General features: G+C 36.7%; 1 protein-coding gene across 1 annotated transcript; it reads left to right on the top strand.

Annotated features, from left to right (window-relative positions):
* The first annotated feature begins 793 nt into the window (after positions 1–793).
* tgfb1a (transforming growth factor, beta 1a) lies at positions 794–24,631 on the top strand. Its single transcript, XM_055195729.2, has 7 exons — positions 794–2,741; positions 14,994–15,257; positions 15,668–15,751; positions 15,852–15,999; positions 16,089–16,239; positions 21,866–21,976; positions 22,962–24,631. Exons 1-7 carry the CDS (start codon positions 2,417–2,419, stop codon positions 23,007–23,009), a joined length of 1,131 nt encoding a protein of 376 aa, XP_055051704.1. The 5' UTR covers positions 794–2,416; the 3' UTR covers positions 23,010–24,631.
* The last annotated feature ends 898 nt before the right edge of the window (positions 24,632–25,529 follow it).

Below are 25,529 nucleotides of genomic sequence, written 5' to 3'. Positions count from 1 at the left end.
TCGTGTTCACATTTATGAGAAAATCATGTTCACATTTGTGAGAAAATCGTGTTCACATTTGTGGGGGGATCGTGTTCACATTTGTGTGAGGATCGTGTTCACATTTGTGAGAAAATCATGTTCACATTTGTGAGAAAATCGTGTTCACATTTGTGAGAAAATCATGTTCATATTTGTGAGAAAATCGTATTCACATTTGTGAGAAAATCGTGTTCACATTTGTGAGAAAATCGTGTTCACATTTGTGAGAAAATCGTGTTCACTTTTGTGAGAAAATCGTGTTCACATTTATGAGAAAATCACGTTCACATTTGTGACAAAATCACGTTCACATTTGTGACAAAATCATGTTCACATTTGTGAGAAAATCGAGTTCACATTTATGATAAAATCATGTTCACATTTGTGAGAAAATCATGTTCACATTTATGAGAAAACCATGTTCACATTTATGAGTAAATCATGTTCACATTTGGGAGAAAATCATGTTCACATTTGGGAGAAAATCGTGTTCACATTTGTGAGAAAATCGTGTCCGTGTTCACATTGTGAGAAAACCGTGTTTACATTTGTAAGATAACCGTGTTCACATTTGTGAGAAAACCGTGTTCACATTTGTGAGAAAACCGTGTTCACATTTGTGAGAAAATCGTGTTCACATTTGTGAGAAAATCGTGTTCACATTTGTGGGAGGATCGTATTCACATTTGTGAGAAAAATCCAACCTTATGTGGTTCTGGATCACATGCAACTAATATTTTAACTTCACAAATATTTCATAACAAACCATCCATCTTTCAAAATATGTGAAATAGTAGTAACAAACCAAGACGGAGGGCGGCAACTCACCGCATGTCATAAATACGGCTTTGTTAACAGTCTTGTTTTGTGCGGTTCTCGTCAGAGTTCAGTTTGTTTAACAGAGAGACGTTGAGAATTTCAGCGTGCCTTCCTGCCATCATCTGACCTTGCCACTTAGATGGTAAAGTGTGTGGTTAGTTTGGTCAGACGTTAGTGTCATGCACGTGTTATTTACCTGTCTGTTCTTTCACTGTGTAGATGTGTGTGTGTGTCTAGTAGAGGTTATGGAGTGCTTCAGTATAAGAGAAGGACTGTGTGAGCAGCAGATGTTTCAGAGAGAGTCAGTTAGCCTCATTTCCTGGGCGGAGAGCTCTCGGCTCCAATAGTGAAACAACAGGAGCCCGGAAAGAGGGTGAACATATGCAGGAGAGAGAGAAGTTATTGGAACGTTAAGCTCTCTCACAAATCATTTTGTCACTCTGACAAGCGAAGGAGAGAGAGAGAGGACTAATAAAAGAGAGGCACAAGAGAGGAAGGAGGTGTGAGGGATTTTTTTCTTTAGGACTCAAGGCATGAAGGTGGACGGACAGAACTGAATAGAAGCAAGAGGAGTTAAGGGAAGAGGACATTCGCACCTCATTTACTCTTGGTGTTACTGCGGTTCACTCGTTTACAGCCCGGGCACTTTTGGACGGTTCATTTCTTTCATCCTTTCGGTTTGGTCCATCTGTCATTCGAAACTTGTGGGTTGAAGGTCGTGGTTAGTTTGTTTTGCCCGACACATTACATCATTGGGGCTCGGGTGGTTTCCAAGATCTATTTCTGTTTCAATTTCCGTCGATGGCCATGTGAATAGATCTATCCACAAAACCTGCTACTTACTTCAAAGATCTAACCTAAAGGCTTTGCTACATAAAGTTATACTTACTTAGACATTGTAGAAGTAATTTGTATTTGTAGCAAGTCATCAATAGTGTTAGTAGAAAAAAAACGTCTCATTCAGAGAGACTCATTCAGCTTTTAAAGCAGACACAGCCCTTGTCTCATTGCAAATACACTTTGGATCATTGAGACACAGACACATGTGGAAGGCTCTGTGTCAAAAACCATTGAAGCCGGCTGTGAGCAAAGAGGAAGATTGTTAAGGAAACACGTTTACAAGCGTATCATTGTGTCTGGACATCAGCGTGTGTGTGTGTTTTCACAGCAGGACTGAACGCTTGTTCAAGACTGGGGAAAAAAAAGTCCTTCCAGACACGTGGGCAAGAACAAGCTTTCTTCTGTGTGTGTCTGCCAGCAATGAACCAGCAGTTAAAAAGCTATCCATGTGTTTTGTAAGTTTACGTATTGCATGTGCATGCCAGGTATTCAGGTATAGCGTATTGTGTGGGATGCTCTGTGTGGATGCAGATCTGGTGATACAGGCAACTGGGGATCTCCTTAAACACACAGACGTCAGCCGCATTCATTAATAAAGGTGCTTTCCGAGAACATCATCATCAAGTAGCATACATCATTCACCTGTAACACTACCGTTATTGTTTTCCCCGAGCACTTCACGTAAGATCTCTGCCTAAAATCGATTGGAAGAGAACTCGGACTCACACTTGGCACCATGAGGTTATTTTGCTTGGCGCTGACAGCCCTCTACATGGTGGCTGGCACAGAGAGCATGTCAACCTGCAGGACTCTAGACCTGGACATGGCAAAGAAGAAACGGATAGAAGCCATCCGAGGTTTGATCCTCAGCAAACTGCGCATGGACAAAGAACCAAAGTCCGACGACGAGGAGGAACGTCAGAGGATCCCGGACTACCTGCTCTCGCTCTACAACAGCACGGTTGAACTCAACGAAGAAATGAAGACGAAGCCCGTCCCCGTGCAGGCTGAAGATGAGGACTACTTCGGCAAAGAGGTTCACAAGTTTATCATGCGGCAAGGTAAGAGCTTCCCATTAATATGTTATGATGCTGACATACACCACTTGAATTTGTGCTGTAATATATTGTAATGTGTATTTAATAGTGTGAGCATCTGGAAAATGCAGATGATTATTATCAGTCTTTCATCATTTTACAATGTTTTTATATAAAATACAAAATTATTTAGTTATTCACTTAAAAATCTACATAACACATATTCAGAACAACACAATGAATGCACTTATAGTGGTCAAGTTAATTGGCACACCCAACAAGCAATAGCTCTCCTTTCACTGTCTAGGTTAACTATAGATGCCATATAGTCCGATTATGAGCAACCCACTTGGTGGCTTTGGTTACATGCGGTTTTTGCAAAAATAATTTGTGAGATGACTGAAAATTCCATCATAAAAGCAAATCAACAAGGTGTTTGGTTACATTTATTGTTTTATTTCATATAGTTTTGGCCTATGGTTAGACATTATTACATTTACAATTTCAGCCCAAATGTTGTTTTAATCTAAATGTCTGGGCTATGTTTGGATGGCTGTTTAAATGCACAATTGCTTACTGGGTATCATGTGAAACAGTATTTCTTTTAATTGTATGCAGCGGTCAATTGCACCATTTGTCTGTCAAATATGTTGTTATAATCATAACTAGTATGATTTCTTACATAGCTGGGCTTGTTTCATGTAGTTTGTGTCACAAAGTAAACCTAATGTCAAAATGAGCTTAAACATCTATTCATTTATTTATTAAAGGGATAATTCACCCCATAATGAAAATTCTGTCATCATTTATTTACAAAATACACTGTCAGAAAAACGTACATTTCTGTTGATTGGGTGGTACCCTAAAGGGTTCATTTTTGTACTTTTATGGGTATACACAGGGTGCAATTTGCTGGGGGGGGGGGGTGGCAGGGATGATCACCATGTCTGGTCTTTATATCCTCTGATGAATAATTTGTTATCCCCTCACAAAATTTACCCCCCCCCATGTTTAATGATCATCATACAGCCATATAAACTACCAAAAAATAAAGATAATGTAATATAACTAAAAATGCTGCCACGCACTAGTGCAAACAACAGTAACATCAGGAATAGAGTATAACTTATAGCGCTTCCGCTTCTGAGATAACGCGTCAAGGTTATGTCATGATCCTTTTTTAATCCATGCTCGGATTTTCCAAATGTCCCCAAGCACCAATAGTCTATTTTTGCGCAAAACAGCAACAAACTAAATGAAAAGGACTGTTTGAAGGAATGAGAAAACCGAAACTACCATCGTTAGAATGAAGGGAACACCCAGGATAACACAGGAAAGCAAAAAAAGGTCAAAAGTCTGTCATCAAAATCATTTTCTTAGTCTGACGTCTTGTCTAAGTATGCATATATATCCTATTTATTGTTATATTGAGACGAGAGTAGGTGTGCATTGCATTTTTTTCTAATAAATATTATGATTATAAACAAGTGTTTTTGCATGTCTGATGCAAAGCATAAAGCCTTAGTGATGGGATTTATGGCTCTTTGAGGGGATCCGGATCTTTGCGATTCGTTCCTTTTAAAGAGCCGTTCAAAAGAACGGCTCTTTTGCTCTTTTTAAATATTTAGTCAGTTTTAAGAAGCAAGCTTGGGGGCATCTCAGTTTATCCTGGAAATAATCACTGGGAGGAATGAGGTGAGATTTGTAGTCAAATTAAAACTCAGAGATCACACACCAATATCTGAGTTTGAATTATTCTGAAATATTGATTATTACCTCACTTGTCATGTGTAGACTATATTCCATAGGGTTGCACAACATCCCTCTGCTTAGACAGTGACGTCACTATTTTGGATTTACCTTTAGTACAAAGTGTGTGTATGTGTAAAGCTACGTTGACTTATTTTATTCATACAATACCTACTCACAAATAAACATCAAAAACAAAGCCGGGTGCAATGAATTTCTGTGCAAAACAGCTTTTACTACAAACACTTCCACAAATTAGAATAAATAAAATGGAAATGTCTACATTCAATCAACTATTACTACTATTACTACTGTAAACTTTGAAAATAGGACATCAGCCCCTTCAAGTCTTAAATGAACAATAACATCTGTGCATCTGTGTGAAACACGCATAGGAAAAAAAGAACGACCGAAAGAACGGCTCCCCTCCAGCCGCAACTGAGCTCCCATCGTTCATGTTTATGAGCCGTTCAAAAGAATCGGTTCGTTCGCGAACGTCACAGCTCTATAAAGCATAAAAAAGCACATGTATTCTGGCATGTACAGGTTAGGTTCCATAATTGCTTTATTAAGCAATCAATGAGAGCTGTGAGGTAAAAGCAAACCTCCCCAACCTCGCTCTAATGACAGACGTTAAAGCTCTCGACCTTCTTTATTAGAGCGCCCGACACTCATGCCTTACAAACCAGTTCGAATTTCACTCAGGGCGGGTGCGATGACTGGTTACTTTTTAATACATATTTTATTACAAGAAATAACTTAATACCCTGTATAACAGTGTTTGGAAAGTTCACTTTCTACATGAACTGGTTCAGTTCACAGTTCACAAATTTTAAAATGAAGTAGTTCAGTTCATAGTTCATATTTCAAAATTTAAAACTAGTTTACAGTTCCAAAAATGAACTAATTTATTGTTCTTTTCCCCATATATTTTTTTTAATTATTGCCATTATAGCCCATATGGAACCACAGACAGCAATAATTTTATCAGTTTTAACACTGAAGCTAAATGCGTCAGATTTCATCTTCTTATCCAACTTTAAATCCTTATCCAAACAGGGTTTACATTAGCATTGACTGTCTTTCAATTTTTGTATTTGCTTGCACATACCTTGAAGGCTAGCCGGGTGGTTCAAGGGGGTCGCAGACCGGGCGAGAAGCGCTGCGAGGCGTCACGTGTAGGACAACTCGCAGGTATTGCACACCGCACGTGCACGTTAAATAGCGTGAACTTAGTCTATATCAAGAGCCAGAATATGCGTTAGCAGCCTATGTTAATATTAACGATTTATATTAACGACAAATATGATGTTATTTAATGTTAAACTATGTGAGGGATTTCAGCAGCGTCCAGAGTCAGTGTTGTTTTGATGACGCATGCAGCATGAAACACTGACTGGTGGCAGTGTTGCCAGATTGGGTGTTTTTCCACTACACTTTTAAGGCCTTAAAAAAACAGTGTGTTTTAGCCGACTATAGAAATCTGGCACCCTATTGAACGACTTTAAACTGAGAGAGCGTGCCGTTCACAAGCACCAGAATGAACGAGTTCACAGAAAGGTTCATCAGGCAGTAATACTGTACGTTTAGTTCACGTTTGCCCAAAATATGAACAAGTTCATGAACTTATGTTCAATGAACTCGTTCAGGCACAACACTGCTGAATAATCAATAAAAGCCCGTGGTCATAATTTATTTTCATAAAAAAGTATTTGAACCCCCCTTGATTTTTTTCACAAATTGCACCCTGGGTATACCCAAAAAGGTACAACATATATTATGTTAGTATACCTGTAAAAGTACAAAACTGAACCTTAGGGTTCCACCCCAGCAACAGAAAGCTACAGTTTTGTACCTTTTTTTTTGACAGTCTACGGTGCCCCAGATCTGCTTTGTTACAAACATTTATCAAAATATCTTAATTTGTGTTCAGCAGAACAAAGTAATTCATACAGGTTTGGAACAACATGAGTGTGAGTAAATGAAATCAGATGTTTCATTTTTTGGTGAACTATCTCTTTAAGTAGCTGTGCAGGGTAAAGTCAGCACGGGTGTGTTTTAGAAAGCGGGGTTCACTTACCATCCATGAAACCCTGAACTTTCGGTTGATTAACCCAAAACCTGCTTACCCCGATCATGTCAGTTCCAAAACACATGATAAGAGTTAGTTCAATCAACCTCCTACTGGTAATCAAGAGTTAATGCGCACACACAGGGAATTCATAAAGACATTTATAATTTCAAACATACCCGGGAATGTCACATACAGTTACCAGCTTTCTGGAATACCCACCTGGTCATTTTTGCAATGAAACCCCAGACTGAACAGCATACATGGGACTTTTTTTATCGTGCAAACAGTTGTTTCCTTCAAGTATCAAACTTCCTCTATTATCTTTGTGGAAAGCCAACCGTCATGCAGTTTTGCGACGTCAATTATGTTTAACTATTTAATTACACCCGCACGCAGTAAATCATGCCGACCTGTCTCTCATTGTCTCGCACGTGTTCCCCTCATGCCCTCTCTAATATTTCAGTGCCCCCCTCATGCAGCATTTCACTTTCCATCTGTTTAGATGCCGTGCGTTGCCCTCCGAGTATCTGTGGCATTTTAATAGTCTTGTTGTTTATGCTGTTGCCTTGTTTGGGTAGATTGTTAAACTCAGATGTTTGGTGTCCACATTCAAAGCTGCTCAACATATTCTTTCTGTTTGTTTGATCATCCTGACATCTGTCTGTTCAAAGTTTTCGCACCTTGCAGACCGTTTTTAATGCTCCGCCACACCTGGTGCTTAATAACTTCTCGTCTGATGATTGCCACCCACCTGCTTTCATCTCGTACCGTCCCCACCCTATTTTACAGTATCGTCTTTTCCTCTTTCAGTCTTTTAACCACTTCAAAGACTGAAGCATAAACATCAGTCCTGTGATCAAATTCACATGCTGTGAACAAGACCTCTGGTTGTCACCCTTCGAGCAAGTCCCATCTCCTCAATGATAGAGATACAAACAAAGAGAAATAGGGGCGATGCGGGATTCACTGTCCTTTTCTTCCTTTCTGTCTTTTGTGTAATCCTCTGGGATTGGGGGTTTTCCTGTAACTCGATCTCTCTCTATTATGTGTTTCTTTGTTTCTGCTTTTTCTGTCCTCGACAGATCCATCTAACGGCTGCTTGTTCCTGAGGTGTGACTAAGATTTCAAGAAAATAATTAGCAAGCTAGAACTCCCACTTTGTTTTTGTGCTCCATCATGGTTAAGGTGGAGCAAACGGTAATAATTCATTGAGTCTTGAATTGATGCAATCGCAAGGCCTCCCACTCTCTGTATTTACAACTTTTGCAATTGCTTTTGCAATCATGCCACAATAATTTATTAATGTGCAGTGCATGAAGCAATGCTAAGCCCGGAGCCAAAAGAAAAACATGCAAAAAATTTTGGTTTACTGTTTTTGCTTTAATGTTCTGGTGGATTGCTGGGGTTTGAGACTTGCAATTAATGCAACTCATCTGAAATTCATTTTGTGATTTGAAAAGAAACTATTAGTATGCAACAGCTGTCTATCTTGTACACACTTGGCTTAATCAAACAACACAAATTATTTTGGATAGTTAAACATGCTATTGTTTAATATGTCCCTTTGTTAACTAGCACACATTTTGTATCTCTTCCACATTACCGTCAATCATACTGCATTGCCTTAGGGATCACTATTTGGCTGTTTGCCATTTCATTTTCAATTCTTTCTTTTAGTTAAAAGTCAACTATCCCACGTGAAGTTGTTTTCTTATAGCACTGAACCAGTTTCCCCCAGAGGTCCTGTTTTCGAGTAAAATGTTATTCTTGGCAGATCTTATGAGAAACACTTCCTGCATGCCTAATGTCAAAAGATGAAATTTCACATTGCCATTATGTAACACTTACATACACTTATCTTGTGAGACACCACTAACTTTAACATTAAATGTGTGCGTGTGTGTTGAAATATGTTTTTGTGCACGGCTGGGTATCTTGATGTTATGTAGTGTTGGGTAGTATTTAGCTGAAATAAATGACTATAAACTTACTTTTCAGTAGCTGTTTACAAAGCAAAACATGCCAGCACTTCACTGACATAAAAAATATGAATTCTATGTAAAAGTTTAATTTTCTAATGTAATGTTTTGAGTTATATTAGAAGACCTTGCTTAATAAACTTTAATGTTGTTTACTAAAGCAATAAACCCCAAGAGGCAGTGGGTTGCCAGTGCATTTTATAACAGCTAAGGGGCGTTGTTGGGCACGACGCGAAGCCGAGTGCCTAAAACCCCCTTGGCTGTTATAAAATGCATTGTAACACCACTGCTTTGCGGGGCTTATTGCGCTAATAAAACAGTTACTTCATATGCATAGCAGAATTTAATAAAATGAAACACAAATAAGTTATTATATAAGTCTAAATATTACTCTTCCGCCAAACAAAGTTGAATCAAGAATCAAGTGTGGCTGAAACAGAGTGCAGTTCCCAACCAACACAGACGCAGCAAAGACAATAAAAATATGATTTAAGACTGTGGTGTTTATTTTTATAAATCAACATTCATCTAATTTATGCATTAACATTTATATTGTAAAACTGTTGAAGTGATGATCAAATATGCTTGGAAGCATACTTAACTCTTTCCTCGTCAGCGTGTTTTTTTTTATTTGCCTCAACTCAATTTTGAGCTAAAAGCGGAGATAATTCAATTTTTGTGAATAACTTTTGTAAGAGATCAGATTCAGAGCCACGATCAAAACTTACACAGTGTTTTTAGTGTTGAGTGAATGCGTCAGTGTTTAAGTTTGGTAAGTTCGCCACCCAGTGGATAGCGGAAATATGAATTTGAGGTAGAAACTCCTCAGGGAACGTTTTCTCATCAATATTTATTGATATTTATCTGGATATCGCCATTAATTGTGCAATTGTAGACAAATAAAAATATGATTAAAGACTGTGGTGTTTATTTTCATAAATCAGTACACAGCAACAGTGGCGCAGTGATACTTATGTAATGCGGTCTGAACCGTGGGTTTTCTGGGGTATTTTATCACGGCTTAGAACGCGTTTCAACCAATCAGAATGAAGAACCAGAACGGGCCATTTTATAATATGATTTTAGTAGCTGTTTTGTTGAAGGAGAAGATTGGTTGACTTTTCCCCTTTTGTAGTTTAGGCTCACTTGACTAAAATATTTTCAATTATCTTAAAGCCCATTTGATCTGAATTATGTGTATATATATTCTCATGAAATTTGTATAAATAGCCATTTTGCATGCATATGATACGCCATTCCTTCCTGTTCACTTGATACAGCGTATATTTTTTTGTCGTTTTATCTATTGGCATCTCAAACTTTTCAGTTTTTTGTCACATTTATATGCAAATCATGAGAATGGGTTGGGAGAAACACAAAATGTGTTCACCTTTTAATTTATTTATTTTTTGCAAAACAAAAAATTTATTTAGATTTTAAAATGTATTTATTTATTTAAAAGTTTTATACATTGAACCAAATAATGAAGAAAAAGCACCAAACAAAGATCCAAGATTAGATGGGAACTCCTTTGATAGTTTCCTGTAATAGCGTCCCAGGGTGAAACCTCAAGAAACTTCATTACTCTGCAAATTCTTGGCAAAGGGTAAACATACTGAAGATGCCAAAATATAACATTTCCTTTGGAGTTTTAGTGTAATTCTGATACTTTTTAAAAAAAAAAATAACTTTACATTTAGTATTATGTCTTTCTGCAAATTTTTAGCAGTAAATCAGTTATGTTATGATAAAATGCAGTATAATAGTTTGCACTCGCTGACACTTCACTTTTAAATTGGTGCCCTGCAGGCACCCCCTGATTTTCCATGTCAGTCTAAAGACTCGTAACTCAGTTTTATGCTGCATATGTGTCACTTTACAATTCATGTCATTACACGTTAAAGATCGTGCTGACTGCGCCGTTCATCTACCGGGAAAGTACGTCAGTGTTTATGTGTGTGGATCAGCATAGGTAGTTATAGAAAGACAGAGGACTGGATCTAAGACGAGAGATAGATCAGTAAAGAAGGGGCGAAGCGTGTGTTTGAGAGGCAGATATTTAAGCCTGCTGGAATCTGGTTGCACCCATCACTAATGATAGGCTGTCTCGGTGCCTGTTAGGACAGCTGTCCTGAGCTTACCTGAGCGTCAACCTGTGTAAACACATACATACACAAATCCATCTCCACCCTGGTCTTATTCACCATACACCATAAACAAAGAGCAGCACATTTTGTCCTTGACATCCTTCATTTCTGACCACATTTGTTGATACATTGGACATAACAGAAGAGTTTTCCATACTAGACAACATGGGCTAACCTCTTTGCAGTGGGGCTAAAGGATTCATTACAGTTTTTTGAGACCTATATTTCCTTTCACTGTTCTGTCAAATATTTATCTTACCAAAATAATTGTACTGTTAAATAATAAATCAATCTGTATCAACATCAAAATGCATATTTACAAAACACATAAACTTCAATATCATCTATTGTGACAAAATGATATCTGAATTAATCTCACAAAAACATATCTGGGTTTCGTCTTAATGTACAATCAAAATTGCAGTGTGATTGTAGTATTTGTTTTGTATTCTAATCCCATCGAGGGTGCTGGCAGGTCTTGGCCAATAATTTTGGTTTTGTGACAGAGTGAGTTATTGTTAGTGGAATAGACCACTGTGAATCTTCCTCCCACATTCTCGACTAGATGTTCAACATCCTTTGATGGCTCACAAACATGTCAACATCGACTGTCACAAAGCTATGGTTCGACTCAGAAAGTCCCCTTTTTTAACAAACAAGGTCTAGCTTTAAATGTCAGCCCACAAGAAATGTTTTACTATTATATGCATAAGACTTTTGTGGAGTGATGTGGTTGGTTTCATGCAGAACAATCAGTATATTGCTGAAATTAAACCAGTCTGGTTTCACTGTTAATACGTAGTATTAATACGTAACTTTCAAAAGCACAAAACATATTTTTGTGAATTTAGATTGTACACTTCAGCATCTATGTAGACATTTGAAACATTTAATCGTAGCATTGTTACGTTTTTACAGCTACAAAACTTAAAACATTTACAAATCTGTCATAACACCATTTTATCAGTGAACTCCAAACCTTACCCTAAACCCAAAACCTTTTTATACAATTTTTTTTTAAATCTGTAATGTATTCTTTTTTTATTATGCAAAGCAATGGACAGACATGTGTAGGAAAACTTTAGTAACAATATAACATTAAAAAGATATTCTAAGCCGCTAATACAGTCCTTTCCCTAAATCTACCCAAAACAGTTGTTGCATAGGAGAAAACGCGTTTTTGCGTGTCATGGCAAACAAATTAAATATTACAAAATGGTTAAATGATCATAGAAATGTTATTCATTTTAAGGTTTTAAAGTGTAGTCTTGTTTGATATTGTGTAATTCTCTGAAAGTCATGAACATTTCATTAGGTGAATGAGTAACCTGTCTTAAATAAATAAGACACGACTGAAAACATGTCATTAATATGAGTAAGAAATGGCAATGCCTACTATTTTAATATTTATGAATAGAAATATGTACAAATCTTTATATCTCTAAAGCTGTTTATACATAAATATATTAAATATTGTCAACACATTGATATTATACGTTTCAGTGTGTTTTGAAACTTAAGTAAATGTATGTGTGGTACAACCACATTTTACGTAAAAATACACACATATTCTCATGAGATCACGTTGGATAAAACAAAATTGTTTATAGTCTTAATACTAATAACCTTACATCTTTAGCTTAGTAGTCTTTGTTATATGAAAGTGTTTAGAGTACAGTCGAAATGTGTCAATTGGTGTCCTACTAGTTAGACAATATCAAAAGTGTTTCAAAATTAGAATTAGGTTCTTACAAAAATTGAGCAGTCTGTGGTCTGTAGCTAAAATGAAAAGTAAATATTTAAACCCATTCTTTCTTTAACTTTCAGTCCTTTTCCTCTTACTCTTTTTCTTCAACTCACAGTGCTCATCTTCTCACTCCTTATCCTCTTCCTCTCACTCCTCTTCCTCTCACTCTACTTCCTCTCTTTTGGCCTAATTCCCCAAACCAATAATTCAGTTCTCGAAACATAAATACATTTCTCACAACTCATTTTAAACACAACCCACTTGCTTTCTCACAAGGTTCAATTTACTCAACGCCTTTTGCTAAATTCTATACAAAAATGCCTTTAATTTGCACAGCTTTTAACCATGTTCTCATTCAGAAAACACAAACACACAATATAATTGTCTCAAGCTATCACAAGCTGAACACTATCAACACACAATTATGCATGTGTTAACACTACATAGCAATACTGATGACAAGTCCATTAGATTCTCAAGTAAAAGAAGGGCCACGGGTAAATATTTGCCTTGGAAAATGGACCCTAACAATGGTTAAAGAGCTGAAAGATGCTATGTAGAACGTCTCGGTTACGGATTTAACCCTCGTTCCCTTTCAGCCGGTCACTACGTCGTCACGTTGTGACCAACGAATTGTGTGGTTCCCAATTCGTCGGTCACAACGTGACGTCGTAGTGAACTTGTAATGTTCCCATTCCCCACTAGTGGGGCCTGCCCCACGCTTTGAGAAACGCTGCTTAAGAGCATTTCTTAGATCAGAAATGTATTTTTCCAATTTCCACATCATCAAGTCCAAGTCAGTTGTGCACAACATAAAAGCAAATTCTATTTTTTTGTGTACTCTTGTTATATTCACAACAGGGCTAAACGTTTTGACTGCCTTGTGAATAAACAATCACAAAAGGACTTGCCATTTTGATGGCATTGACATGTTCACTGACGTAAAAATGTACTTTTGAGAGATGAACTAAGGATGTTGAACAAATTACAGGCTTTTGCAGGACATCCATGATGTTATGCAGTTTGTATGAATTGTTCTGAGAAATGCACACATCATTATGCAAATTTTAATAATGATTTGAATTGTGCTTTGCATTTTGGAAGTTTGTTTAACAACTGCAAAGCAAATAACGTGCTAGCAGTTTTACAAGCTTGGCCTAAAGATTAGTTACATTAGTAAATTATTTCATATCATTTATATTAAGTATTTGATATAGTAATGAACACAATAGTAATGTTTTACATTTGTCTCATATCGTATGTGTATATGCATAAAAAATTAGCTGTAATTATGCAGCTGGTTGCAGTAACTTACTGTAGAAGATAAAGACTGAAAATGTTTCATGTTCATTTAACTTTGAAAAAAACTGTTGCCAATAAATAACATAAATGTAAAATCAACAGTAAGTTACTGGCAGCTAGTTGCCAGTAATTCCCAGTAATACTGTCATTTATACAGATTTTTTTTACAGTGCATTTAATGGTTGTGTGTACACAATATATTTATGTATACAGGTACACTATATTTAGGAAAGTTAAAGAAATGTTTACTTTTAGATGCGTGTTGCATGTTGTGCGCATGTTTTTGTGGTATTGTGTCTTTGACCCTGCTTCTGGAGATTGACTGTCCTGCAGAGTTTAGCTCCAAACAAACACATCTGAAGCTACAGTATAACCAAGATCTTCATGATCACTCGAAAATTAAAGGCAGGTGAACTGGAGCAAGGTTGAACTAAACTTTGCAGGACAGCGGGTCCTGAAGGTCCGGTGTCCTGCAGAGTTTGGCTCCAACTTGCCTCAGCACACCTGCCTAGAAGTGTCTAAAATGTTTAGTAAAAACTTGTTAGCTGCTTCAGGCGTGTTTGATTACGACTGGAGCTAACCTCTGCAATTTTAAAGGGGTTTAAGATGTAAAATAAGTCTTCAGTATCCCCAGACTACGAATGTGACATTTTAGCTGAAAATACCCCATAGATCATTTATTATAACATGTGAATATTGCCACTTTGTAGGTGTGAGCACTTTGTTGAGGTGTGAGTTTTTGGGTGTGTGATGTTAGATGCAAATGAGCTGATGATATGCAAACACTGATCGCCATAATGGTGGTTTGTTGAAATTGAAACTCAATTGTGCTGTCAAATATTCTCTCTTTCTTATTTTCTCTCTCTCTCTCTTAAACTTGCCCACAAGTAAAACTGTATGTTCAGATACATGTTTATTGTCTTAAATAAATCTCTCGCAGTATCATTCAAAGACAATGCCAATAAGCTGAGAAATTTTGGCAAATACAGTAATATTTTCATATTCTGATTGTATAACACTATTTACCTTTTTAAACCCAACTCAGATAGATTTGTGCATTTTCTCAGACTCCTAAAAGTTGTGCAGATTCTGAATAAAAGAGGCTTTTTTATTCTGCTTTATATATTTTTCACTGAAGAGACTGTAGGTGGAAATATTGCAATCTAAAACTACACTTTAACATGCATACAGTACCATAATCAGTGGTGTATTCATCTGAAAATAATACTCTGTGTTGTCTAAACTATAAAATATTTGACCAAGAGGTTCTCTTTTTAGCGCCGAATGGCACAAAGCATCAGATGGTTTTTAACGTGTCAGAGATGCGTCAGGGTATCCCAGACCACCGGCTGCTCTCTCAGGCTGAATTACGGCTTCGAATCAAGAATCCTACGATGGACCAGGAGCAAAGACTGGAACTGTATCATGGAGTGGGTGATCAGGGCCGATATCTGGGCACTCGATTCGTCTCAAAGGCCTCGGCCAATAGCTGGCTCTCATTCGATGTAAAGCAGACTATCACAGAATGGCTCCAGAGTTCAGGTGAGGTCCTGCATTAAGATATTGAGGAAAATTGAGGAATCCAAGCTGAATCTGGTGATCAGTATTTTTGTGATAGATAAAAATTTGCATGCAAAATATTCACGTAAACTCAGGTGTCCCAATTATGGACACCACCCAGATACTTCTAGCATTGTTTTGGATGAATTTTGCACAAGAAAGCTGTATTATATTTTTCATTAAAACTTGTTTGAGGAAATAATAGCCTGAACACATTTGCACACAGTTGCTACAAGTATACAGATAAGAGCAAATGCACTAGTTACAGTTTACAGAAACAAAGTAACCATCAAACAAAAAGTGTTACATATTTTCTATTTAGTTTTAGATTTAGTTTTTTACTGCTGGTATTCTCAGAAACTCAAATAAATGTGTTTGTGTGTGCTGAACAGAAGACGAACAGAGTTTGGAGTTAAGATTATACTGTGGATGTAAGGCAGAAAAAGACCAGCAGAAGTTCCTTTTTATCATATCAGGTATGATAATCTCAAGTCCTGAAAATTGCCTCTTAGAAATCTATCCTACACAGATGTAAACGTTGATGTAATCCTTATCTGTACGTGTGTCTTTTGTCAGGACTTGACAAACAGAGAGGTGACACAGGTCCTCTCGCAGAAATGATGGTGAAACCATACATCTTAGCTTTATCTTTGCCGTCTAATGGCAGCTCTCTTGCATCCGCTCGCAGGAAGCGAGCCCTCGGCGCAGATGAAACCTGTGATGAGTGAGTCTTATTTGTTTGCAATCTGTTTAAAATCTGTTAAATTCACACGATAAACAAACTCAATACCATTTCTCGATATCCCCTGGCAGGAAATCTGAGACTTGCTGTATGCGAAAGCTTTACATCAACTTTCGCAAAGATCTGGGTTGGAAATGGATTCACAAACCCGAGGGTTACCTCGCAAACTACTGCATGGGTTCCTGCACCTACATCTGGAACGCTGAGAACAAATATTCAGAGGTAAGGTGTTTGTTGTCAGTTTATGCGCTTTTGAAAATCCTGTCATCACCCTCATGTCTGTTAAACCCGTATGATTTGTCTTTTGCATATTCAGCGTGCAGTGGAGCACACGGGGGGGTTGTCATAGCACTTAGAAGTTCATGTACTATATGTGCACAAATCTGGCCATTTCAGGGATATTTATTTTCCTGCATGAATCGTTTCTATACACTGGTTCCCATCAGAAATTAGTTTAGGATACGGATACACAACACCAACCTAGGAGGGTAATGACAGATTTCATTAACTTGGAATGTTGCACCTGGGGCTGTGATTGTTAGTTCATTTTTGATGTATGAGCTCATTCACAATAAATGGGTGGTGTCCACAGGGACATTAATGAGAGTACTTACAGTACAGTAAGGAAAAGTGAGAAGTTGACAATGTAGGGAAAGCTAAATTTGAATGACTAGTTAACACAAGGGTTGAAACATCATCATTTATTATAAACAAATATGTAACAGGTATACTTTTCTGTGCTATTGTCTTGCTTTTTAACTTCATTTGACTGGTTTTAAAAAGTAACCTGTCGTCTACTAGAAGGAAAAGAAACTATACTTGTGTTGCTTGAATGTCTTAAGGTGTGAGGAGCTCAATGAATCAATGGATTTCTCAGCACGACACTTCACTGTATACATCTGACGGACAAAACAAATGAAACTTGAGAATACAGTTTGCCTTTAGGACCAATTTTAGTTCTTCTAAGAATGCTGCCTCCATCACGCACTGAAAAGATTAAACGAGGTCAAACGTATTCTTGCTTTCTCATGCATTATTTTTTGTTACAAAAACCCACAGCAAAAACTATTAAATTACATTTGTGAGTCTGTCATAGTGTGCGATAAGATAAACCAGCCTGGTCTCACTGTTAATACGTATATACGTAAACAATTAACGTATTAGTCCTGTCGATATTGTACATTTCAGTGTGTATTAAAACATAAAAAAGATGCCAAAGAATGCATTGAAATAATTTATTAAATTGTTCTCTGATATCAACATAGAATGGTTTTACATGTCCATTTACAACACTACGAATTTGCCTTAATGAAATGTTTATTATTACCTTATTTGAAAGGGTCATGAATAATAATGTTAAGCTCTGCTCTGATTGGCTGTTTCTCAGAGCATCTCTTTCAGTAGCTCTCTGTGTGTGTGTAAACAGATGGTATGTTTGAGTCTGTATCAGATGAAGAAACAGATTTTGAGGAATAATCAATTGTTTTGAGATTATTAAAGGACGTTTCTGAGTGGTACGTTTTTATCAGTATGGGCCTGTCAAATGTAACATCAATAGCAGAACTTCAGCCTAAACGCTAGAATATAGCATTAACTAGCATATAGCGCTAGCAGTAACAACTTTGTTTTTAGCATTGTAACAATATTGTAGTTAATTTAATGTGTAATTTAATGTTGGGGCATACATATCGACTGTGGCCCTGTTTACGCTAGAGGGTGAAAACGTAAAAATATTTTATCGGATGTGCCTTTTCGTTAACACGGCCACAGCGTTTTTTGGGGCTTAAAAACGCAAAAAAGTGAAACCAGCCTCCAGAGTGGAAATCTTAAAAATGCTGTCTACCGTCTACCATTTACTGTCGCGTTCCCATCTAAAGGGTAAAAATGCAGAACTCTGCTCATGGTGGCTCTCGTCGTGTATGCAGTTACGTCACAGGCATGCACCAGTTCAGGAAAATAACAACAAACATGTCGGATTACTTCCATACATCGGACCTTTAAGTTGCCATAGCAGTTCTGATAAATATACAAGAGTCTTTCCAGCAGTATTACTGATCAGAGAAGTTGCATTAATTACCTCCATCAAATTGTTGATGCGCCAAATCGTCGGAGGCAAACCAGACGGCTTTGGACGAGACCTGGAAGAACAAGGAAGAAGGTTGTACGCAGCCGCGTGGACTTGGTGTTGTTGTCTGTCAGTGCTTCACATTGCCACCTAGCGGCCTGGAGTGCATACTACATCGAATATCACACACTTTTGCATCACCAAATGCACGCCGATTTCCCACCCAAAACGCTCGTATAAACGCGGAATAAAAAGTGATAATGCAACGACACTTTTGCGTTTTCTCTTCAGATCGTTTCCGTGTAAACGTAGCCTGAAACGTCACAGTTGGCGTTATGTTCAGATTGGCCTGTTTTTCAGTGGTCTTTTGATTCCTCCATGAAGGGGAAACAATCATGTTTGAGGCTCACAATATGTCATTACAATGTACAAAACTCTTATTATTAATCTATGCCTAGATAAAGACAGTTTTACATTCTATTGCACCTTTAAATGTATGTGTGGTACAACCACACTTTATGTAAAAATACACACGTCTATTCGTGAGATCATGCTGGAAACAGATTTGGCTCACTTAATAGTTAAGCCCACATGTCCTCTTCTCTTGCCTCTTCTTCTGTCCAAAGTATTCCCAGGACAGTCATGATATATTCATCCAAGTGTGTCCCGGCTCTGCCTTGCTATTTCTTCCTGGTTGGACATGCCAGGAACACCTCCCACCGTGACCAGATGACCAAGCTACAATAACTGGTTCTGTTTGATGTAATAGTGCAAAAGTTCTACTCCAAATGTGCCTACTGGATGTCCAAACTTCACTCTTTGTCTCTTGGTCAGCTCACCCAACAGAGAAAACTTATTTCAGCCACTTATTTATGCAATCATGTTCTTTCTCTAACTACATAAGCTCATGGCTACATGGAAACATAGACCAACTGGTAAATGAATAGCCTTTATGTCCGTTTTAGCTCATTTTTCACCACAACAGTCTGGTACAGCCACCGCATTACTGCTGCTACTGCCCCGATCCGCCCTGGCCCATGACTGCACCCAGAAATCTGGTTGGGCAGCACTGTTTTGGTACTATAATATTTTTTTCTTTTTGATTTTTATCTGTAGCCTACTTGCAATGAGTGCAGCAATGTTAAATGTGTGTGTACTTAACTATTAAGTGAGCCAAATCTGTTTAAACATGCAAGACATTTACAACAACAATTAATGATTAACAGATCTGGTAGAACAGTTCCGGTGCTCGATTCTGATTGGTTGAGCCATGTTTGAAGCCGTTGTAAATTACTTTACAAACACACACCTGTGACCGCATTACTGCGCCTCTGACAGATATCATATCAATGACAGATCTAAGGAAAAACTGATATTGTTTATGTCGGCTTTCTTTAGGAATGGATGGCTTATTAAAATAGCCTACTAATAAGGTCCTGTTGATACTTTTCTAACAGTGCTTATTTATTTAAGTGTATTTATGATGTTCATGTCTAATCCCCCTACCCATTCTCACCAAAATGCGTACAAATGACACGCAGTGTGATTATCGTACAAAAGATACGCCAAATTTAGCTTTAAATTTAGCAAAAGCGGAATTTGGCATATCTATTGCACGATAATCAGACTGCGTGTCATTTGTATGCTTTTTTGGTGAGAATGGGTTGAATCCCATGTACACTTGAAAACCTGATTATGAACATATGAAGCCTACATTACACTCCTAACCAACCTTAAACAGTAAAACATGATTTGTAAAACATGAGCTTGTTTTTATGTTACTTGTTTATTTAAATTTAGCATCATTAAATTGCTCAACAAATTACTGGTAATTACATGTACGTAATAAGGGATAGGTTTGGGTTAAGGATTATCTTTAGGGCTATAGTACCAGTTGTTAATACAGTTACCTAGTAAGTACATACAGTACTACATACTGTATGTGGGACACTGCCTAATGGGTCTAGTGTTTGTAGGTCCTCCAAAAATACTTGAATGCCAATGAAACTATGACATCACAAAAAACCTTACATGACCTCTCAAATGTCCAGTCATATATGAGAGTGGAGCAATTAGCAAATGGGAAATTTGTAATATATATATATATATATATATATATATATATATATATATATATATATATATATATATATATATATATATATATATATATATATATATATATACACGTTACTATAGGTACATAATGGCGTTAGGGTTAGAGTTGGGTTTGGGTAAGATGTCATTTTATGTAAACCGAAGCGACAATGGTAAGAAAATAGGACAAAACAGTTGAGTAACCAATATGTGACAATGACACACAAACAGAAATTCGTGATACGATCACGGAAAAACATGTAAATATGTGACAGTATCATGAAAAAGAATCAAAAAATTATGTGACTATAGGTATTTAATTTAGCTATATATATATATATATATATATATATATATATATATATATATATATATATATATATATATACACATATATACATATTTTCTGATTTATTTATTTTACACAGTTTACTCATTTACCTAATGAAATGTTCATGACTTTCAGAGATTTACACAATATTAATCAAGACTTTAAACGATTAAAATGAAAAACACTTTCTGTAATCATTTAACTATTTTGTAATATTTAGTTTGTTTGACATGACACACAAAATGTCCCAGTTCTCATCAGTAACCATAAACGTCAAATCTCAAGTTAGTTATGATTTCAAATGTAAATATTGCGCTTCAAGAAGCTTTATGACAGATTGCTTTACAGCAGTGATATTAAACGCTCATTGGCTCTTGCGTGCTACATCACAGATTTGTTACATTTCTGTCTGTTCATTCAGTCGATGTACTTTTGAAATTTGAAATGCGCGCCTCGACAGAGAGAAGCTGGATTAACGTTCTTGTGCATTCATAACTTTATTTACTCCAAAGAGGACTGCAGCTACAGCATATCCTTTTGGTACTGCTTTTGAAATTTGCTTTTGAACACTTTATAAGAGTACATGATTATTAAAAAACTGTTTGGGTAGCACTGTATTAGTGGCTTAAAATATCTTTTAAATGCTATATTGTTACTATTGTTATTAAACTTTTTGGTATAAAAAGGGTTTGCGTTTAGGATAAGGTTTTTTGGTGGGGTTAGGGTGGTAACATTATCAATAAAATGGTTAAACGGAAATTATACAGCAATCTTTATGGTATGAAAGTTTGTAAATGTTTTATGTTCTGTAGCTGTAAAAAATGTAATAATGCTACAATTAAATGTTGCAAATACGTCTACATTGTACGCTTCAGCATCTATTTAAACCTACAAAAAATGTTTTGTGTTTTTAAAAGTTACATATTAATACTACGTATTAACAGTGAGACAAGGCTGATACATACATACACATACATATTGAACAGGACTGTAAAATAATGCACTACCAATAAACCTAATGCTATTGCAAGTTTATGTTTAAATTGAAGGGATAGTTCACCCAAAAATTTAAATACGAGTTGAATACAAAAGAAGATATTTTGATAAATGATGGCAAGCATACAGTTGACTGCACGGCACCCGTTGACTTCTATAGCGATTTGAGTAATTACAACAATGCCAGAACACATTCAAGGCTTCTGTTTGCTGCTTGTCATGTACAAAATGTCCTAACTGTATATTTGCTTTATATTTGTCCGGGGTTAGTATTGCAGATTTACACTTCCAGTGTGAGCTGATGAAGAGTTCAGCATTTTCCTCAAACATTTCTCTCTTTGTGTTTATGTGTTTAATAGGTATTAGCTTTGTACAAACATCATAACCCTGGGGCATCTGCTCAGCCTTGCTGTGTACCTGCAGTCCTGGACTCTCTGCCAATTATTTATTATAAGGGAAGACAACCTAAGGTAAATTACTTCATCTTATTTGCCTTTCAGCTTCATGAATACAGGTACTTTCCATTGACAGGTGATATGGTGGTTTTAGCTCATCCTGCCACACTGGTTTTTACCCTCTTATATTCAACAATTCAAATCAGCAAGCTCACATGTTTTATTGACTATTTGGGGCTTTTTATACCTGGTATTCAGATGCGTTTTTGTCAATCGGATCACAAGTGGACGAGAGAGACACTTTTACGTTTACACCTGGTATTTAAATCCGTCGCTTTTGTCCACTTTTGACCTCTGTTGTCCTGAATACTGTAAAGGGATGGTCTGTGAAGACTGGGGACGAGTCCCTCTGCTGTCATTTAAACGCGAGTGGGAGTAATGGCAGGTTTAAATTGACGCAAACGTTAATAGCGCTTCTATTAACCTAGAAAATGGGAAAAAGAACAACCCAGTAACTTAGTTTTGGTAAACCATTCTCTGCAAGCATGTGAAAAAATATGCCATCGAAGTCTGGCTCCCCTTGTGATGTCAGAAGGGGATCTTATTATAATAATCTGCACTATCCAACCACAGCACTGCAATATAGTGCAGAGGGAGAGAGAGAGAGAATAATTGACAGCACAATTGAGTTTCAATTTCAACAAACCACCATTATGTTCAGTGTATGCATTTCATCAGCTCATTTGCATTTAAACAGATACACCCCAAAAATCTGCTCACACCTACAAAGTGGTAATTTTAACATGTTAAAACTAAAACTTCACATCCACACTCCGGGGACACCAACGACCTATTTTACATCTTAAAAAAAATTCATCATATGAACCCTTTAAAAAAGGGAAAATATTTAATTGTTTAGAAGTTCCTGGCCCAATTCTTCTCCTGTGATTTTTGTCCTACAGTAACATTTAATGATAAAATTAATTGATAGTAGAATTGAGTAATGTAGACATATGTGAACAATGTGAATGACTCATTTTGTCTTGTCTCTTGGTTACAGGTGGAGCAGTTGTCCAACATGGTGGTGAGGAGTTGCAAGTGCAGTTAAAGTTGAACATCGAGTCTTTTAGAGCTTTCTATCTGACTCTATATGAATGATTAGCAAGCAAATGGACATAGCCACACATGGAGAGGTGGACTTTAAAGATGGGAAAATTATAAACGAGAAAAAAGCAGTGAGGATAAAGTTCGTCTTAAATGGAAATCCCAAACTTTTTTCTCAGCTATGGACCTCTGTAGTGAAACAAGAACCCACACACATACATGAAGCATTTCATCAAACAAGCTTAATATTAAACCAAATATATGCTTTGTTATATTTTTAAATGTTTACTCTGTTTACATGTTTCATATCCATTAATTTATTTTGCTGGTTAAGTTTATATTTGGATTGTACTATATTGGCAGCATTTGAGGGAGCACTGCATGCCAAATGTACAATGAAGATTTCTTATGGTGCTGACGAAAGAAATCATTTCACCAGTATAAAGTGGCGATAAAACACTCACGAGATATGTGCAAACGTTGATTTGCAAGGTCTCGTATATGTGGCTATAAACAGCCCAACACACATGGGAGTTCATGCAAATGTCTCACTTGAACAGGTGTGCATTCAAGAGGGCCTGAATGTCACGAAGAGGAACGCGAGGAACACGAGAGGAACGGTTGAGGAAAAGCCATGTAGGAATTTTGAATGAAGCTAAATGACCCTTTACTCACAGTAAGACAGAAGTCACATAATGTATTCCTGTGTTCCCTAGATATTTCAGATGTCACATTAGCACAGTTATTAACTCCCATCTCTTCAAATCCTTCAGTTTGTTATTCCTCAACTATTTTGAGGCAGTGATTTAGAAAAGGATTTGTTCGGGAAACTTAGCAAAATGTCCACATTTCAATCTAAAAAACAGCAATAAAATGTATTACATTTTGTATCAAATAAAGTCTGTTAAGGATTATTTTCATGGCAATTAAGCACATTTTCTCTTTTAGACTTTTATTAAGGCTGATTGATACTCCTGCGTCAGACCTACAACGTCCAATGCAGAAGTATAAATCAGCCTTTAGTGTAATTCAGTCTTTTTTGGTTTTCTTACACAATAATCGTAGCATCTGGACTTCTAAAATGGATCAATAGCCAAACATTCATTTAATAAAGTTTACAAAGTGAGACTTCAGGAAATAAGTGGTAAAGTAAAAATTTTGATAAAGAAAAAAGCCAACCACTGGGAAGATTGTTGAATTAAATTAAATATTACTTAACAATTAGTTTGCTCTCTTTATTTGTTTAATGTCAAACAAAAATATTTTGAAAAAAATCTGTTGTAAACTCAGTCGGTTCTTTCACTCCATCAGTAATGATCAACACCATCAGGTAAAAGATTTTGTTCATTTTGAAAGAAGTACATGATATGATGTCTTATTTACCTAAGAACATTGGTTATACACTGTCAGGAAAAAAGTACACTGTAAAAAATGATGTAGTTCTGCAGCTGTTTGCCTGTAGATTTAAATTGATGTTATTTTTTTGGCAACAGTCTAAATGAACATTAAACATTAACAAGTCTTTGAGCTCTATCATACACCTGGCGCAATGCGCGACGCAAGTGTCTTTTGCTAGTTTCAACCCGGTGCAATGATAATTTTCACGTTTAGCGCCAAGTTATTTAAATAGCATTGGTCATTGACCAATTAAAACCTGGTCTAAAGTCAAAAGTCAATGGCGCAATATTGTTTTTGTTATTTAATTAGCGTCTGTCATCTAAATAGGGATTAGCCTTACGCCAGTGCAACTGGCTTTTAAAGGGGATGAGAGATAAGACTCTCATTGGTTTATTGCATGTTACGCCCAAAACACACCCATTTTTCCCATCGTTAAATTAGCAAAAGTGGATCCGGACACGCCCGTTAAGAATGTGTGCCATGCGCTTTAGACCATGCACTTAGATCGTTAAAATAGGGCCCATAATCTTTACAGAATAAAACCATAAAATAACAGCTTCATGCAAAGCATTCTGGAAAACAGAAAACCTCATCAAGTTTTTTTCCTTCAGATTTTGGTTCCCAGAATGCTTTGCATGAGGCTGTCATTTTAGTTTTATTCTGTAAAGATTAAGACTTGTTAATTTTTAATGATTATTTAACTTTGAACAAACTGTTGCATGTAAATAACATCAATTTAAATCTACAGTAAGTTACTGGCAAACAGCTGACATTAATACTGTAATTTAAACAGAAATTAAAAGGTGGGGTTGTAAAACTGTATTTACATAGACATAGATGAATAATAAGAGTTCTGTACATGGTAATGACATATCGTAAGCCTCAAACACGATTGTTTCCCTCATTCTTATGTAAACGTTGTGCATGCAAAAGCCTCCTGGAAAACACCTAACTGTGACGTTACAGCCGAGATGTAGGCCCCAACAATAAATTACACATTAAATTAGGTACAAAGTTGTTAAAATGTTTACTAATGTGAGCTACTGGCATGAGCCTCAGAGCAGAGCAATCAGAGCAGAGCTCAACATCATTATTCGTGACCCTTGCAAATAGAGCAAAAATAGAT

The sequence above is a fragment of the Misgurnus anguillicaudatus genome, chromosome 24 (assembly GCF_027580225.2).
Source record: "Misgurnus anguillicaudatus chromosome 24, ASM2758022v2, whole genome shotgun sequence".
In the NCBI taxonomy this organism is placed as follows: Eukaryota; Metazoa; Chordata; class Actinopteri; order Cypriniformes; family Cobitidae; genus Misgurnus; species Misgurnus anguillicaudatus.
The sequence above is the reverse complement of the archived record's forward strand: the minus strand, read 5'-3'. Positions and strand labels throughout refer to the sequence as shown.